Here is a 19900-nt window from a genome sequence, read left to right as displayed (position 1 = left end):
CCTTAGTTCTTTTTCTCATTTACCTTTAAAAGCTAAACAAAATTCATACTGTAGCTTTCCCCTTCATTTATACTACCAGTATGTAAAATTTGGCACTGATCAGTATTAGAATTAATTAGCCACCTGTTAGCCAAGTCCGTTAGTTTATCTGTATTAGTTTTAAATGCTGACATTCACTGTCTGTTGTAGATTTACTCTCCAATTTAGGATCATTTGTCAATTTAGATATCTTGCAATGCAGCCTGTTATCAGTATCATTATATCTAATCATTTAGAGATGACCATTAATCAGTAGTCCAGTTAACAACAAGTCAGGCAATTTCTTAACCAAATTTCAACCCCATCTACACCATGTGACTGAACTTTTGTCAGTAATTTTTGATGTGGTACTTTATTGAATGCATTTTTGATCATTATTTCATAAAAGAATACCTGCCAGATTTTACTTTACCATGACATTCAGAGAACATGCAATCAAACTTTACCCTGACATATCTGAAAAAAATGTAATCAAGGTAATATTTCTTCAGTCCAGTAAAATACTAGCCTTAATGTCTCGAATCTTCTTCCCCAGACTACCTGTTTAAAAGGATGAGGCATTTAACATCAGGTTCTTGGAGAAATCAATATAGTAGTATCTTCCAGAATAATTCCTTCAAGTAACTCATTAAGGAAAAGCGCAAGGCCTTTCATTAAAGAAGAAAATAAGATTGAAGCTGCTACTTTGTAATAGTAAATCATCCTAACAACTTGGCAAGATTTCTCAGGACAGATAACACTAAACAGTATTTCATTATGGCAGCAATTGAACAAATCAAGGTGAGTAGTACTCACCATTTTATTTTAAGCATTTTTAATGTAACAGTAAGATACTTTTGATAAATGAACTAGCAAGATGGTAGCATGTCTGCCTCAGGTACTAAGTAATGCATTCCTTTTCTTTCCATCCAGTTGGTAAACTTGCTTTTTTTTTTTTTTTTTACTGAAAATGCATTTAGTCTTGAGCATAGCAGATGCCATGAGAAGTACTGTAAATTTTACAAGGAATTAGAGGAATTATGAGTTAAAAGTTCACTTTAAATAATTAGTGGAAATATGTTAAAAGTTCAGTTTAAAGAATTAGAATTAGAGGAAATATGAGTTAAAGAACAGTTTAAGTCATATATTTCAGACCTCTTCAGATATCTGCAATTTTTTTTGTGTCCCAAATGATATATACATATATTTTATTAAAGAGATGATAAACAATATGTAAATTTAATCCCATGATCTGCTGTCAGGTAATAATGAGAATTATTGTAATTTTTATACATAACTGACATTATGATCTTTAAGCACTAATTTAGGTAAACTTGGAATTTTTCTTTCATTAACTTATTCTTACCAGTAATCCCAGTTATTCCCATGTGAGGCGTGGGCTATAGGTAAAATTATGCAGAGGAGGGTAGATGTGTTGGAAATGTGTGTGAGGTGTTTTGATCAAGTAAGTATTGAAGGTGTTTTGATCAAGTAAGTATTGAAAGGGAAAGAGCGAGATGTGGTTGATAGAGCTGAAGAGGGTGTCCTGAGATGGTTTGGACATATCGAGAAAATGAGAGAGGAAAGGCTGACAAAGGGGATATATGTGTCAGAAGTGGAGGAAACAAAGAGAATGGGGAAACCAAACTGGAGATAGAAGGATGGAGTGAAAATGATTTGTTGGTGTTCAGAGCCTGAACATGCAGGAGGATAAAAGGTGTGCATGGATTAGAGTGAATTGGAATGATGTAGCATACAGGGTCGATGTGCTGTCAGTGGACTGAACCAGGATATGTGAGGCATCTAGGGTAAACAATGGAAAGGTCTTTGGTGCCTGGTTGTTGATAGGAAGCTGTGGTTTTGGTGCATTACACATGATAGCTAGAGAAAGAATGAGCAGATTTGGCCTGTCTTTGTGTGTTCCTGACACTACCTTGCTAATGTGGGGAAACTGTGTTCAGGGACCTTGATTCCCCAAACTTTGATGTTATATGGCTCCAAGTCTCTCTCCCAATTAATATACTTTTCCTCTGTTTTGCCTGTTGCTCTCCTAATTCTACAAATTTTATATCTTTTTTCAACCATCTAAACTACCATGAGACAGTGGCATCCTCTCACCCACAGAGATCTACCCTGGGAATTTCAATGTTCACCAAAGGGAATGGTTGAATTCCTCCCATATGGATGTTAGAGGTAATAAAGCCCTCATATGCTCTCTTCTTAATGATTTACAGCAAATTATATCCCTCCTTACCCACATTCCTGACTGCTGTGACCATTATCCTAATATTCTGGATCTGTTTTTCACCTCTGTTCCGTCCCGCTGTAACTACACAGTCTTGCCCCTAATTGATTTATCTGATCACACCCTCATAAATGCATCTATTTTAATGGCACCTCCCCATCCAACAGCCCCTTCAAAGCGAAAATCCTGGCACCTGAATAAAGCTGACTGGAATAACTTATGTGACTTCTTTTCTGACTTTCCCTGGGTGAATTACTGTCTCCTGTGTGGTGATGTTTCTGTCTCTGCCAAACATGTAGCAGAGGTCATTCTTGCAGGAATGGAAGCATTTATCCCCTCTTATAGATGACTTCTTCTTCCAATCCATTGGTCAACTGTTCCTGTTTCAAGGCCTTTCAGGCAAGGGATCAGGCATATCAGACTTGGAAAAACTCTCCATCCTCTGACTCCCATTCAGCTTTTACCACTGCCCATAATCATTGCAAGCACATCATCCATCAGTCATAGTGTTCCTTTATTCAAAGGAAGTGCAATGACCTTTCCTTGTCATCCACTGATAGGTCTTTCTGGGCTTTAGCTAAGGGCACCTCTAACAACTTATGTCACTTTGCCTTTCCTTTACTTTTCTGTTCTGACAATAATATATCTGTCTCTCCCATAGACAAAGCAACTCCCTTTGGTTCCCGTTTTTCCTCTAACTCCACTTTGGATGACTCTAACATTCTTTCATTCTTTGATACTCCTCTTACTAATCCTATGCCTCACCCTGTAATCTCTTTTCGGACTGCTCAAAAAGTGCTTCTCTCTCTGGACTCAGGCAAAACCCATCCTCTCTTATATATTTATATATATATAAACAGAGAAGAGGTAGTGAAAGCTTTGCGGAAGATGAAAGCCGGCAAGGCAGCAGGTTTGGATGGTATTGCAGTGGAATTTATTAAAAAAGGGGGTGACTGTATTGTTGACTGGTTAGTAAGGTTATTTAATGTATGTATGACTCATGGTGAGGTGCCTGAGGATTGGCGGAATGCGTGCATAGTGCCATTGTACAAAGGCAAAGGGGATAAGAGTGAGTGCTCAAATTACAGAGGTATAAGTTTGTTGAGTATTCCTGGTAAATTATATGGGAGGGTATTGATTGAGAGGGTGAAGGCATGTACAGAGCATCAGATTGGGGAAGATCAGTGTGGTTTCAGAAGTGGTAGAGGATGTGTGGATCAGGTGTTTGCTTTGAAGAATGTATGTGAGAAATACTTAGAAAAGCAAATGGATTTGTATGTAGCATTTATGGATCTGGAGAATATATTAAGAATATATGGTGTGGGAGGAAAGTTGTTAGAAGCAGTGAAAAGTTTTTATCGAGGATGTAAGGCATGTGTACGTGTAGGAAGGGAGGAAAGTGATTGGTTCTCAGTGATATATATATATATATATATATATATATATATATATATATATATATATATATATATATATATTTATTTTTTTTTTTTTTTTCATACTATTCGCCATTTCCCGCGATAGCGAGGTAGCGTTAAGAACAGAGGACTGGGCCTTTGAGGGAATATCCTCACCTGGCCCTCTTCTCTGTACCTTCTTTTGGAAAATTAAAAAAAAAAAAAACGAGAGGGGAGGATTTCCAGCCCCCCGCTCCCTTCCCTTTTAGTCGCCTTCTACGACACGCAGGGAATACGTGGGAAGTATTCTTTCTCCCCTATCCCCAGGGAAAATATATATATATATATATATATATATATATATATATATATATATATATATATTCTTTCTTTCATACTATTCGCCATTTCCCGCATTAGCAAGGTAGCGTTAAGAACAGAGGACTGGGCCTCTGAGGGAATGTCCTCACCTGGCCTCGTTCTCTGTTCCTTCTTTTGGAAAATAAAAAAAAAACGAGAGGGGAGGATTTCCAGCCCCCCGCTCCCTCCCCTTTTAGTCGCCTTCTACGACACGCAGGGAATACGTGGGAAGTATTCTTTCTCCCCTATCCCCAGGGATAATATATATATATATATATATATATATTTTTTTTTTTTTTTCTTTTTTATCATACTATTTGCCATTTCCTGCGATAGCGAGGTAGCGTTAAGAACAGAGGACTAGGCCTTTGAGGGAATATCCTCACCTGGCCCTCTTCTCTGTTCCTTCTTTTGGAAAATTAAAAAAAAGAAACGAGGGGAGGATTTCCAGCCCCCCGCTCCCTTTCCTTTTAGTCGCCTTCTACGACACGCAGGGAATACGTGGGAAGTATTCTTAATCCCCTATCCCCAGGGAAAATATATATATATATATATATATATATATATATATATATATATATATATATATATATATATATATATATATATATTTTTTTTTTTTTATACCTCATCGCCGTCTCCCGCGGTTGCGAGGTAGCGCAAGGAAACAGACGAAAGAAATGGCCCAACCCCCCCCATACACATGTACATACACACGTCCACACACGCAAATATACATATCTACACAGCTTTCCATGGTTTACCCCGGACGCTTCACATGCCTTGATTCAATCCACTGACAGCACGTCAACCCCTGTATACCACATCGCTCCAATTCACTCTATTCTTTGCCCTCCTTTCACCCTCCTGCATGTTCAGGCCCCGATCACACAAAATCCTTTTCACTCCATCTTTCCACCTCCAATTTGGTCTCCCTCTTCTCCTCGTTCCCTCCACCTCCGACACATATATCCTCTTGGTCAATCTTTCCTCACTCATTCTCTCCATGTGCCCAAACCATTTCAAAACACCCTCTTCTGCTCTCTCAACCACGCTCTTTTTATTTCCACACATCTCTCTTACCCTTACGTTACTTACTCGATCAAACCACCTCACACCACACATTGGCCTCAAACATCTCATTTCCAGCACATCCATCCTCCTGCGCACAACTCTATCCATAGCCCACGCCTCGCAACCATACAACATTGTTGGAACCACTATTCCTTCAAACATACCCATTTTTGCTTTCCGAGATAATGTTCTCGACTTCCACACATTTTTCAAGGCTCCCAAAATTTTCGCCCCCTCCCCCACCCTATGATCCACTTCCGCTTCCATGGTTCCATCCGCTGACAGATCCACTCCCAGATATCTAAAACACTTCACTTCCTCCAGTTTTTCTCCATTCAAACTCACCTCCCAATTGACTTGACCCTCAACCCTACTGTACCTAATAACCTTGCTCTTATTCACATTTACTCTTAACTTTCTTCTTCCACACACTTTACCAAACTCCGTCACCAGCTTCTGCAGTTTCTCACATGAATCCGCCACCAGCGCTGTATCATCAGCGAACAACAACTGACTCACTTCCCAAGCTCTCTCATCCCCAACAGACTTCATACTTGCCCCTCTTTCCAAAACTCTTGCATTTACCTCCCTAACAACCCCATCCATAAACAAATTAAACAACCATGGAGACATCACACACCCCTGCCGCAAACCTACATTCACTGAGAACCAATCACTTTCCTCTCTTCCTACACGTACACATGCCTTACATCATCGATAAAAACTTTTCACTGCTTCTAACAACTTGCCTCCCACACCATATATTCTTAATACCTTCCACAGAGCATCTCTATCAACTCTATCATATGCCTTCTCCAGATCCATAAATGCTACATACAAATCCATTTGCTTTTCTAAGAGCAAGGTTATTAGGTACAGTAGGGTTGAGGGTCAAGTCAATTGGGAGGTAAGTTTGAATGGAGAAAAACTGGAGGAAGTAAAGTGTTTTAGATATCTAGGAGTGGATCTGGCAGCGGATGGAACCATGGAAGCGGAAGTGGATCATAGGGGGCGAAAATTCTGGGAGCCTTGAAGAATGTGTGGAAGTCGAGAACATTATCTCGGAAAGCAAAAATGGGTATGTTTGAAGGAATAGTGGTTCCAACAATGTTGTATGGTTGCGAGGCGTGGGCTATGGATAGAGTTGTGCGCAGGAGGATGGATGTGCTAGAAATGAGATGTTTGAGGACAATGTGTGGTGTGAGGTGGTTTGATCAAGTAAGTAACGTAAGGGTAAGAGAGATGTGTGGAAATAAAAAGAGCGTGGTTGAGAGAGCAGAAGAGGGTGTTTTGAAAAGGTTTGGGCACATGGAGAGAATGAGTGAGGAAAGATTGACCAAGAGGATATATGTGTCGGAGGTGGAGGGAACGAGGAGAAGTGGGAGACCCAATTGGAGGTGGAAAGATGGAGTGAAAAAGATTTTGTGTGATCGGGGCCTGAACATGTAGGAGGGTGAAAGGAGGGCAAGGAATAGAGTGAATTGGATCGATGTGGTATACCGGGGTTGACATGCTGTCAGTGGGTTGAATCAGGGCATGTGAAGCGTCTGGGGTGAACCATGAAAAGCTGTGTAGGTTTGCGTGTGTGGACGTATGTATATACATGTGTATGGGGGTGGGTTGGGCCATTTCTTTCGTCTGTTTCCTTGTGCTACCTCGCAAACGCGGGAGACAGCGACAAAGCAAAAAATATATATATATATATATATATATATATATATATATATATATATATATATATATTTTTTCTTTCTTTTTTCTTTCGTACTATTCGCCATTTCCCACGTCAGCGAGGTAGCGTTAAGAACAGAGGAATGGGTCTTTGAGGGAACATCCTCACCTGGCCCCCTTCTCTGTTCCTTCTTTTGGAAAATTGAAAAAAACGAGAGGGGAGGATTTCCAGCCACCCGCTCCCTTCCCTTTTAGTCGCCTTCTACGACACGCAGGGAATACGTGGGAAGTATTCTTTCTCCCCTATCCCCAGGGATGATATATATATATATATATATATATATATATATATATATATATATATATATATATATATATTTTTTTTTCTTTCGTACTATTCGCCATTTCCCGCGTCAGCGAGGTAGCGTCAAGAACAGAGGACTGGGCCTCTGAGGAAACATCCTCATTCAGCCCCCTTCTCTGTTCCTTCCGTTGGAAAAAAAAGAGAGGGGAGGATTTCCAGCCCCTGCTCCCTTGTATATATATATATATATATATATATATATATATATATATATATATATATATATATATATATTTTTATACTTTGTCGCTGTCTCCTGCGTTTGCGAGGTAGCGCAAGGAAACAGACGAAAGAAATGGCCCAACCCCCCCCATACACATGTATATACATACGTCCACACACGCAAATATACATACCTACACAGCTTTCCATGGCTTACCCCAGACGCTTCACATGCCTTGATTCAATCCACTGACAGCACGTCAACCCCGGTATACCACATCGCTCCAATTCACTCTATTCCTTGCCCTCCTTTCACCCTCCTGCATGTTCAGGCCCCGATCACACAAAATCTTTTTCACTCCATCTTTCCACCTCCAATTTGGTCTCCCTCTTCTCCTTGTTCCCTCCACCTCCGACACATGTATCCTCTTGGTCAATCTTTCCTCACTCATCCTTTCTATGTGCCCAAACCACTTCAAAACACCCTCTTCTGCTCTCTCAACCATGCCTTTTTTATTTCCACACATCTCTCTTACCCTTACGTTACTCACTCGATCAAACCACCTCACACCACACATTGTCCTCAAACATCTCATTTCCAGCACATCCATCCTCCTGCGCACAACTCTATCCATAGCCCACTCCTCGCAACCATACAACATTGTTGGAACCACTATTCCTTCAAACATACCCATTTTTGCTTTCCGAGATAATGTTCTCGACTTCCACACATTCTTCAAGGCCCCCAGAATTTTCGCCCCCTCCCCCACCCTATGATCCACTTCCGCTTCCATGGTTCCATCCGCTGCCAGATCCACTCCCAGATATCTAAAACACTTCACTTCCTCCAGTTTTTCTCCATTCAAACTCACCTCCCAATTGACTTGACCCTCAACCCTACTGTACCTAATAACCTTGCTCTTAATCACATTTACTCTTAACTTTCTTCTTCCACACACTTTACCAAACTCCGTCACCAGCTTCTGCAGTTTCTCACATGAATCAGCCACCAGCGCTGTATCATCAGCGAACAACAACTGACTAAATTCCCAAGCTCTCTCATCCCCAATAGACTTCATACTTGCCCCTATTTCCAAAACTCTTGCATTTACCTCCCTAACAACCCCATCCATAAACAAATTAAACAACCATGGAGACATCACACACCCCTGCCGCAAACCTACATTCACTGAGAACCAATCACTTTCCTCTCTTCCTACACGTACACATGCCTTACATCCTCGATAAAAACTTTTCACTGCTTCTAACAACTTTCCTCCCATACCATATATTCTTAATACCTTCCACAGAGCATCTCTATCAACTCTATCATATGCCTTCTCCAGATCCATAAAAGCTACATACAAATCCATTTGCTTTTCTAAGTATTTCTCACATACATTCTTCAAAGCAAACACCTGATCCACACATCCTCTACCACTTCTGAAACCACACTGCTCTTCCCCAATCTGATGCTCTGTACATGCCTTTACCCTCTCAATCAATACCCTCCCATATAATTTACCAGGAATACTCAACAAACTTATACCTCTGTAATTTGAGCACTCATTCTTATCCCCTTTGCCTTTGTACAATGGCACTATGCATGCATTCCGCCAATCCTCAGGCACCTCACCATTAGTCATACATACATTAAATAACCTTACCAACCAGTCAACAATACAGTCACCCCCTTTTTTAATAAATTCCACTGCAATACCATCCAAACCTGCTGCCTTGCCGGCTTTCATCTTCCGCAAAGCTTTCACTACCTCTTCTCTGTTTACCAAATCATTTTCCCTAACCCTCTCACTTTGCACACCACCTCGACCAAAACACCCTATATCTGCCACTCTATCATCAAACACATTCAACAAACCTTCAAAATACTTACTCCATCTCCTTCTCACATCACCACCACTTGTTATCACCTCCCCATTTGCGCCCTTCACTGAAGTTCCCATTTGCTCCCTTGTCTTACGCACTTTATTTACCTCCTTCCAGAACATCTTTTTATTCTCCCTAAAATTTAATGATACTCTCTCACCCCAACTCTCATTTGCCCTTTTTTTCACCTCTTGCACCTTTCTCTTGACCTCCTGTCTCTTTCTTTTATACATCTCCCACTCAGTTGCATTTTTTCCCTGCAAAAATCGTCCAAATGCCTCTCTCTTCTCTTTCACTGATACTCTTACTTCTTCATCCTACCACTCACTACCCTTTCTAATCAACCCACCTCCCACTCTTCTCATGCCACAAGCATCTTTTGCGCAATCCATCACTGATTCCCTAAATACATCCCATTCCTCCCCCACTCCCCTTACTTCCATTGTTCTCACCTTTTTCCATTCTGTACTCAGTCTCTCCTGGTACTTCCTCACACAGGTCTCCTTCTCAAGCTCACTTACTCTCACCACCCTCTTCACCCCAACATTCACTCTTCTTTTCTGAAAACCCATACAAATCTTCACCTTAGCCTCCACAAGATAATGATCAGACATCCCTCCAGTTGCACCTCTCAGCACATTAACATCCAAAAGTCTCTCTTTCGCACGCCTGTCAATTAACACGTAATCCAATAACGCTCTCTGGCCATCTCTCCTATTTACATAAGTATACTTATGTATATCTCGCTTTTTAAACCAGGTATTCCCAATCATCAGTCCTTTTTCAGCACATAAATCTACAAGCTCTTCACCATTTCCATTTACAACACTGAACACCCCATGTATACCAATTATTCCCTCAACTGCCACTTTACTCACCTTTGCATTCAAATCACCCATCACTATAACCCGGTCTCGTGCATCAAAACCACTAACACACTCATTCAGCTGCTCCCAAAACACTTGCCTCTCTTGATCTTTCTTCTCATGCCCAGGTGCATATGCACCAATAATCACCCACCTCTCTCCATCAACTTTCAGTTTTACCCATATTAATCGAGAATTTACTTTCTTACACTATCACATACTCCCACAACTCCTGTTTCAGGAGTATTGCTACTCCTTCCCTTGCTCTTGTCCTATCACTAACCCCTGACTTTACTCCCCAGACATTCCCAAACCATATATATATATATATATATATATATATATATATATATATATATATATATATATATATATATATATTTTTTTTTTTTTTTTTTTATACTTTGTCGCTGTCTCCCGCGTTTGCGAGGTAGCGCAAGGAAACAGACGAAAGAAATGGCCCAACCCCCCCCATACACATGTACATACACACGTCCACACACACAAATATACATACCTACACAGCTTTCCATGGTTTACCCCGGACGCTTCACATGCCTTGATTCAATCCACTGACAGCACGTCAACCCCTGTATACCACATCGCTCCAATTCACTCTATTCCTTGCCCTCCTTTCACCCTCCTGCATGTTCAGGCCCCGATCACACAAAATCTTTTTCACTCCATCTTTCCACCTCCAATTTGGTCTCCCTCTTCTCCTCGTTCCCTCCACCTCCGACACATATATCCTCTTGGTCAATCTTTCCTCACTCATTCTCTCCATGTGCCCAAACCATTTTAAAACACCCTCTTCTGCTCTCTCAACCACGCTCTTTTTATTTCCACACATCTCTCTTACCCTTACGTTACTTACTCGATCAAACCACCTCACACCACACATTGTCCTCAAACATCTCATTTCCAGCACATCCATCCTCCTGCGCACAACTCTATCCATAGCCCACGCCTCGCAACCATACAACATTGTTGGAACTACTATTCCTTCAAACATACCCATTTTTGCTTTCCGGGATAATGTTCTCGACTTCCACACATTCTTCAAGGCCCCCAGAATTTTCGCCCCCTCCCCCACCCTATGATCCACTTCCGCTTCCATGGTTCCATCCGCTGACAGATCCACTCCCAGATATCTAAAACACTTCACTTCCTCCAGTTTTTCACCATTCAAACTCACCTCCCAATTGACTTGACCCTCAACCCTACTGTACCTAATAACCTTGCTCTTATTCACATTTACTCTTAACTTTCTTATTCCACACACTTTACCAAACTCTGTCACCAGCTTCTGCAGTTTCTCACATGAATCCGCCACCAGCGCTGTATCATCAGCGAACAACAACTGACTCACTTCCCAAGCTCTCTCATCCCCAACAGACTTCATACTTGCCCCTCTTTCCAAAACTCTTGCATTTACCTCCCTAACAACCCCATCCATATATATATATATATATATATATATATATATATATATATATATATATATTTTTTTTTTTTTTTTTTTCAAACTATTCGCCATTTCCCGCATCAGCAAGGTAGCGTTAAGAACAGAGGACTGGGCCTCTGAGGGAACATCCTCACCTGCCCCCTTCTCTGTTCCTTTTTTTGGAAAATTAAAAAAAAAAAAAAAAAAGAGGGGAGGATTTCCAGCCCCCCCGCTCCCTCCCCTTTTAGTCGCCTTCTACGACATGCAGGGAATACGTGGGAAGTATTCTTTCTCCCCTATCCCCAGGATAATATTTTTTTTTTTTTTTTTTTCATACTATTCGCCATTTCCCGCGATAGCGAGGTAGCGTTAAGAACAGAGGACTGGGCCTTTGAGGGAATATCCTCACCTGGCCCTCTTCTCTGTTCCTTCTTTTGGAAAATTAAAAAAAAAAAAAACGAGAGGGGAGGATTTCCAGCCCCCCGCTCCCTTCCCTTTTAGTCGCCTTCTACGACACGCAGGGAATACGTGGGAAGTATTCTTTCTCCCCTATCCCCAGGGAATATATATATATGTATATATATCCTTCCCTCATACTATTCGCCATCTTCCGCATCAGCGAGGTTGCGCTAAGAACAGAGGACCGGACCTTTGAGGGAACATCCCCACCCGGCCCCCCTCTCTGTCCCTTCCTTTGGAAAATCAAAAAAAAACGAGAGGGGAGGATTTCCAGCCCCCCACTCCCTTCCCTTTTAGTCGCCTTCCACGACATGCAGGGAATACGTGGGAAGTATTCTTTCTCCCCTATCCCAAGGGATATATATATATATATATATATATATATATATATATATATATATATATATATATATATATATATATTTTTTTTTTTCTTTCGCACTATTCACCATTTCCTGCGATAGTGAGGTAGCGTTAAGAACAGAGGACTGGGCCTTTGAGGGAATATCTTCACCTGGTCCCCTTCTCTGTTCCTTCTTTTGGAAAATAAAAAAAAAAAAAAAAAAACGAGAGGGGAGGATTTCCAGCCCCCCCCGCTCCCTTCCCTTTTAGTTGCCTTCTATGACATGCAGGGAATGCGTGCGAAGTATTCTTTCTCCCCTATCCCCTATGTATATATAATATATATATATATATATATAATATATATATATATATATATATATATATATATATATATATATAATAAAAAATTATATATATATATATATATATATATATATATTTTTTTTTTTTTTTTTTTTTGATACTTTGTCGCTGTCTCCCGCGTTTGCGAGGTAGCGCAAGGAAACAGACGAAAGAAATGGCCCAACCCCCCCCCCCATACACATGTACATACACACGTCCACACACGCAAATATACATACCTACACAGCTTTCCATGGTTTACCCCAGACGCTTCACATGCCTTGATTCAATCCACTGACAGCACGTCAAACCCTGTATACCACATCGCTCCAATTCACTCTATTCCTTGCCCTCCTTTCACCCTCCTGCATGTTCAGGCCCCGATCACACAAAATCTTTTTCACTCCATCTTTCCACCTCCAATTTGGTCTCCCTCTTCTCCTCGTTCCCTCCACCTCCGACACATATATCCTCTTGGTCAATCTTTCCTCACTCATTCTCTCCATGTGCCCAAACCATTTCAAAACACCCTCTTCTGCTCTCTCAACCATGCTCTTTTTATTTCCACACATCTCTCTTACCCTTACGTTACTTACTCGATCAAACCACCTCACACCACACATTGTCCTCAAACATCTCATTTCCAGCACATCCATCCTCCTGCGCACAACTCTATCCATAGCCCACGCCTCGCAACCATACAACATTGTTGGAACCACTATTCCTTCAAACATACCCATTTTTGCTTTCCGAGATAATGTTCTCGACTTCCACACATTTTTCAAGGCTCCCAAAATTTTCGCCCCCTCCCCCACCCTATGATCCACTTCCGCTTCCATGGTTCCATCCGCTGACAGATCCACGCCCAGATATCTAAAACACTTCACTTCCTCCAGTTTTTCTCCATTCAAACTCACCTCCCAATTGACTTGACCCTCAACCCTACTGTACCTAATAACCTTGCTCTTATTCACATTTACTCTTAACTTTCTTCTTCCACACACTTTACCAAACTCAGTCACCAGCTTCTGCAGTTTCTCACATGAATCAGCCACCAGCGCTGTATCATCAGCGAACAACAACTGACTCACTTCCCACTTATATATATATATATAATTTTTTATTATATTTTTTCCCTGGGGATAGGGGAGAAAGAATACTTCCCACGTATTCCCTGCGTGTCGTAGAAGGCGACTAAAAGGGAAGGGAGTGAGGGGCTGGAAATCCTCCCCTCTGTTTTTTTTTTTTTTCAATTTTCCTAAAGAAGGAACAGAGAAGGGGGCCAGGTGAGGATGGTCCCTCAAAGGTCCAGTCCTCTGTTCTTAACGCTACCTTGCTAACAGTCCTCTGTTCTTAACGCTACCTTGCTAACACAGGAAATGGCGAATAGTATAAAAAAAAAAATATATATATATAAATTTAGGGAGAATAAAAAGATGTTCTGGAAGGAGGTAAATAAAGTGCGTAAGACAAGGGAGCAAATGGGAACTTCAGTGAAGGGCGCAAATGGGGAGGTGATAACAAGTAGTGGTGATGAGAAGGAGATGGAATGAGTATTTTGAAGGTTTGTTGAATGTGTTTGATGATAGAGTGGCAGATATAGGGTGTTTTGGTCGAGGTGGTGTGCAAAGTGAGAGGGTTAGGGAAAATGATTTGGTAAATAGAGAAGAGGTAGTAAAAGCTTTGCGGAAGATGAAAGCTGGCAAGGCAGCAGGTTTGGATGGTATTGCAGTGGAATTTATTAAAAAAGGGGGTGACTGTATAATTGACTGGTTGGTAAGGTTATTTAATGTATGTATGACTCATGGTGAGGTGCCTGAGGATTGGCGGAATGCATGCATAGTGCCATTGTACAAAGGCAAAGGGGATAAGAGTGAGTGCTCAAATTACAGAGGTATAAGTTTGTTGAGTATTCCTGGTAAATTATATGGGAGGGTATTGATTGAGAGGGTGAAGGCAAGTACAGAGCATCAGATTGGGGAAGAGCAGTGTGGTCTCAGAAGTGGTAGAGGATGTGTGGATCAGGTGTTTGCTTTGAAGAATGTATGTGAGAAATACTTAGAAAAGCAAATGGATTTGTATGTAGCATTTATGGATCTGGAGAAGGCATATGATAGAGTTGATAGAGATGCTCTGTGGAAGGTATTAAGAATATATGGTGTGGGAGGCAAGTTGTTAGAAGCAGTGAAAAGTTCTTATCGAGGATGTAAGGCATGTGTACGTGTAGGAAGAGAGGAAAGTGATTGGTTCTCAGTGAATGTAGGTTTGCGGCAGGGGTGTGTGATGTCTCCATGATTGTTTAATTTGATTATGGATGGGGTTGTTAGGGAGGTAAATGCTAGAGTTTTGGAAAGAGGGGCAAGTATGAAGTCTGTTGGGGATGAGAGAGCTTGGGAAGTGAGTCAGTTGTTGTTCGCTGATGATACAGCGCTGGTGGCTGATTCATGTGAGAAACTGCAGAAGCTGGTGCCTGAGTTTGGTAAAGTGTGTGAAAGAAGAAAGTTAAGAGTAAATGTGAATAAGAGCAAGGTAATTAGGTACAGTAGGATTGAGGGTCAAGTCAATTGGGAGGTATGTTTGAATGGAGAAAAACTGGAGGAAGTAAAGTGTTTTAGATACCTGGGAATGGATCTGGCAGCGGATGGAACCATGGAAGCGGAAGTAGATCATAGGGTGGGGGAGGGGGCGAAAATCCTGGGAGCCTTGAAAAATGTGTGGAAGTCGAGAACATTATCTCGGAAAGCAAAAATGGGTATGTTTGAAGGAATAGTGGTTCCAACAATGTTGTATGGTTGCAAGGCGTGGGCTATGGATAGAGTTGTGCGGAGGAGGATGGATGTGCTGGAAATGAGATGTTTGAGGACAGTGTGTGGTGTGAGGTGGTTTGATCGAGTAAATAACGTAAGGGTAAGAGAGATGTGTGGAAATAAAAAGAGCTTGGTTGAGAGAGCAGAAGAGGGTGTTTTGAAATGGTTTGGGCACATGGAGAGAATGAGTGAGGAAAGATTGACCAAGAGGATATATGTGTCGGAGGTGGAGGGAACGAGGAGAAGTGGGAGACCAAATTGGAGGTGGAAAGATGGAGTGAAAAAGATTTTGTGTGATCGGGGCCTGAACATGCAGGAGGGTGAAAGGAGGGCAAGGAATAGAGTGAATTGGATCGATGTGATATACCGGGGTTGACGTGCTGTCAGTGGATTGAATCAGGGCATGTGAAGCGTCTGGGGTGAACCATGGAAAGCTGTGTAGGTATGTATATTTGCGTGTGTGGACGTATGTATATACATGTGTATGGGGGTTGGTTGGGCCATTTCTTTCATCTGTTTCCTTGCGGTACCTCGCAAACGCGGGAGACAGCGGCAAAAAAAAAAAAAGAATATATATGTATATATATATATATATATATATATATATATATATATATATATATATATTATATATATATATATGTATTAAGAATATATAGTGTGGGAGGTAAGTTGTTAAAAGCAGTGAAAATTTTTATCGAGGATGTAAGGCATGTGAATGCAAGAGTTTTGGAAAGAGGGGCAAGTATGCAGTCTGTTGTGGATGAAAGAGCTTGGGAAGTGAGTCAGTTGTTGTTCGCTGATGATACAGCGCTGGTGGCTGATTCGGTTGAGAAACTGCAGAAGCTGGTGACAGTTTGGTAAAGTGTGTGAAAGAAGAAACCTGAGAGTAAATGTGAATAAGAGCAAGGCTATTAGGTACAGTAGGATTGAGGGACAAGTCAAATGGAAGGTAAGTTTGAATGGAGAAAAACTGGAGGAAGTGAAGTGTTTTAGATATCTGGGAGTGGATTTGGCAGCGGATGGAACCATGGAAGCGAAAGTGAATCATAGGGTGGGGGAGGGGGCGAAAGTTTTGGGAGCGTTGAAGAATGTGTGGAAGTCGAGAACATTATCTCGGAAAGCAAAAATGGCTATGTTTGAAGGAATAGTGGTTCCAACAATGTTATGTTGTTGCGAGGCATGGGCTATAGATAGAGTTGTGCAGAGGAGGGTGGATGTGCTGGAAATGAGATGTTTGAGGGCAATATGTGGTGTGAGATGGTTTGATCAAGTAAGTAATAATAGGGTAATAAGAGAGATGTGTGGTAATAAAAAGAGTGTGGTTGAGAGAGCAGAAGAGGATGTTTTGAAATGGTTTTGTCTCATGGAGAGAATGAGTGAGGAAAGACTGACCAAGAGGATATATGTGTCTGAGGTGGAGGGAACGAGGAGAAGTGGGAGACCAAATTGGAGGTGTAAAGATGGAGTAAAAAAGATTTTGAGTGATCGGGTCCTGAACCTGCAGGAGAGTGAAAGGCGTGCAAAGAATAGAGTGAATTGGAACGATGGGGTATACCGGGGTCGACATGCTGTCAGTGGATTGAACCAGGGCATGTGAAGCGTCTGGGGTAAACCATGGAAAGTTCTGTGGGGCCTGGATGTGGAAAGGGAGCTGTGGTTTCGGTGCATTATTACATGACAGCTAGAGACTGAGTGTGAACGAATGGGGCCTTTGTTGTCTTTTCCTAGTGCTACCTTGCACACATGAGGGGGGAGGGAGTTGTTGTTCCATGTGTGGCGAGGTGGCGATGGGAATAAATAAAGGCAGACAGTATGAATTATGTACATGTGTATATATGTATATGTGTGTGTGTTTATGTATGTGTACATTGAGATGTATAGGTATGTATATTTGTGTGTGTGGACGTTTATGTATATACATGTGTATGGGGGTGGGTTGGGCCATTTCTTTTGTTGTTTCCTTGCGCTACCTTGCAAACGCGGGAGACAGCGACAAAGCAAAATAAAATATGATAAATAAGAATAATATATATATATCCCTGGGGATAGGGGAGAAAGAATACTTCCCATGTATTCCCTGTGTGTCGTAGAAGGCGACTAAAAGGGGAGGGAGTAGGGGGCTGGAAATCCTCCCCTCTTGTTTTTTTTTTTAATTTTCCAAAAGAAGGAACAGAGAAGGGGGCCAGGTGAGGATATTCCCTCAGAGGCCCAGTCCTCTGTTCTTAAAGCTACCTTGCTAACGCGGGAAATGGCGAATAGTTTGAAAGAAAAAGAAAGATATATATATATATATATATATATATATATATATATATATATATATATATATATATATATATATATTTTTTTTTTTTTTTTTGCTTTATCGCTGTCTCCCGCGTTTGCGAGGTAGCGCAAGGAAACAGACGAAAGAAATGGCCCAACCCACCCCCATATACATGTATATACATACGTCCACACACGCAAATATACATACCTACACAGCTTTCCATGGTTTACCCCAGACGCTTCACATGCCCTGATTCAATCCACTGACAGCACGTCAACCCCGGTATACCACATCGCTCCAATTCACTCTATTCCTTGCCCTCCTTTCACCCTCCTGCATGTTCAGGCCCCGATCACACAAAATCTTTTTCACTCCATCTTTCCACCTCCAATTTGGTCTCCCTCTTCTCCTCGTTCCCTCCACCTCCGACACATATATCCTCTTGGTCAATCTTTCCTCACTCATTCTCTCCATGTGCCCAAACCATTTCAAAACACCCTCTTCTGCTCTCTCAACCACGCTCTTTTTATTTCCACACATCTCTCTTACCCTTACGTTACTTACTCGATCAAACCACCTCACACCACACATTGTCCTCAAACATCTCATTTCCAGCACATCCATCCTCCTGCGCACAACTCTATCCATAGCCCACGCCTCGCAACCATACAACATATATATATATATATATATATATATGTATATATATATATATATATATATATATTGGCGGAATGCGTGCATAGTGCCATTGTACAAAGGCAAAGGGGATAAGAGTGAGTGCTCAAATTACAGAGGTATAAGTTTGTTGAGTATTCCTGGTAAATTATATGGGAGGGTATTGATTGAGAGGGTGAAGGCATGTACAGAGCATCAGATTGGGGAAGAGCAGTGTGGTTTCAGAAGTGGTAGAGGATGTGTGGATCAGGTGTTTGCTTTGAAGAATGTATGTGAGAAATACTTAGAAAAGCAAATGGATTTGTATGTAGCATTTATGGATCTGGAGAAGGCATATGATAGAGTTGATAGAGATGCTCTGTGGAAGGTATTAAGAATATATGGTGTGGGAGGCAAGTTGTTAGAAGCAGTGAAAAGTTTTTATCGAGGATGTAAGGCATGTGTACGTGTAGGAAGAGAGGAAAGTGACTGGTTCTCAGTGAATGTAGGTTTGCGGCAGGGGTGTGTGATGTCTCCATGGTTGTTTAATTTGTTTATGGACGGGGTTGTTAGGGAGGTGAATGCAAGAGTTTTGGAAAGAGGGGCAAGTATGAAGTCTGTTGGGATGAGAGAGCTTGGGAAGTGAGTCAGTTGTTGTTCGCTGATGATACAGCGCTGGTGGCTGATTCATGTGAGAAACTGCAGAAGCTGGTGACTGAGTTTGGTAAAGTGTGTGAAAGAAGAAAGTTAAGAGTAAATGTGAATAAGAGCAAGGTTATTAGGTACAGTAGGGTTGAGGGTCAAGTCAATTGGGAGGTGAGTTTGAATGGAGAAAAACTGGAGGAAGTGAAGTGTTTTAGATATCTGGGAGTGGATCTGGCAGCGGATGGAACCATGGAAGTGGAAGTGGATCATAGGGTGGGGGAGGGGGCGAAAATTCTGGGAGCCTTGAAGAATGTGTGGAAGTCGAGAACATTATCTCGGAAAGCAAAAATGGGTATGTTTGAAGGAATAGTGGTTCCAACAATGTTGTATGGTTGCGAGGCGTGGGCTATGGATAGAGTTGTGTGCAGGAGGATGGATGTGCTGGAAATGAGATGTTTGAGGACAATGTGTGGTGTGAGGTGGTTTGATCGAGTAAGTAACGTAAGGGTGAGAGAGATGTGTGGAAATAAAAAGAGCGTGGTTGAGAGAGCAGAAGAGGGTGTTTTGAAATGGTTTGGAGAGAATGAGTGAGGAAAGATTGACCAAGAGGATATATGTGTCGGAGGTGGAGGGAACGAGGAGAAGAGGGAGACCAAATTGGAGGTGGAAAGATGGAGTGAAAAAGATTTTGTGTGATTGGGGCCTGAACATGCAGGAGGGTGAAAGGGGGGCAAGGAATAGAGTGAATTGGAGCGATGTGGGATACTGGGGTTGACGTGCTGTCAGTGGATTGAATCGGGGCATGTGAAGCGTCTGGGGTAAACCATGGAAAGCTGTGTAGGTATGTATATTTGCGTGTGTGGACGTATGTATATACATGTGTAT

General features: G+C 41.6%; 1 protein-coding gene across 6 annotated transcripts in view; it reads left to right on the top strand.

Moving 5' to 3' along the window:
- LOC139756246 (tetratricopeptide repeat protein 5-like) overlaps positions 1-19900 on the top strand; it is a 99795-nt gene that overhangs the window by 2658 nt on the left and 77237 nt on the right. For all 6 annotated transcript variants that reach the window (XM_071675433.1, XM_071675435.1, XM_071675428.1 and 3 more), the window contains exon 2: positions 575-819. In XM_071675433.1, the coding sequence (XP_071531534.1) occupies positions 796-819 (24 nt within the window). In that variant the 5' untranslated portion in view covers positions 575-795. The remainder of the gene's footprint in view (positions 1-574; positions 820-19900) is intronic.

This window comes from Panulirus ornatus, chromosome 21 (genome assembly GCF_036320965.1).
Source record: "Panulirus ornatus isolate Po-2019 chromosome 21, ASM3632096v1, whole genome shotgun sequence".
Taxonomy (NCBI): Eukaryota; Metazoa; Arthropoda; class Malacostraca; order Decapoda; family Palinuridae; genus Panulirus; species Panulirus ornatus.
The sequence above is the reverse complement of the archived record's forward strand: the minus strand, read 5'-3'. Positions and strand labels throughout refer to the sequence as shown.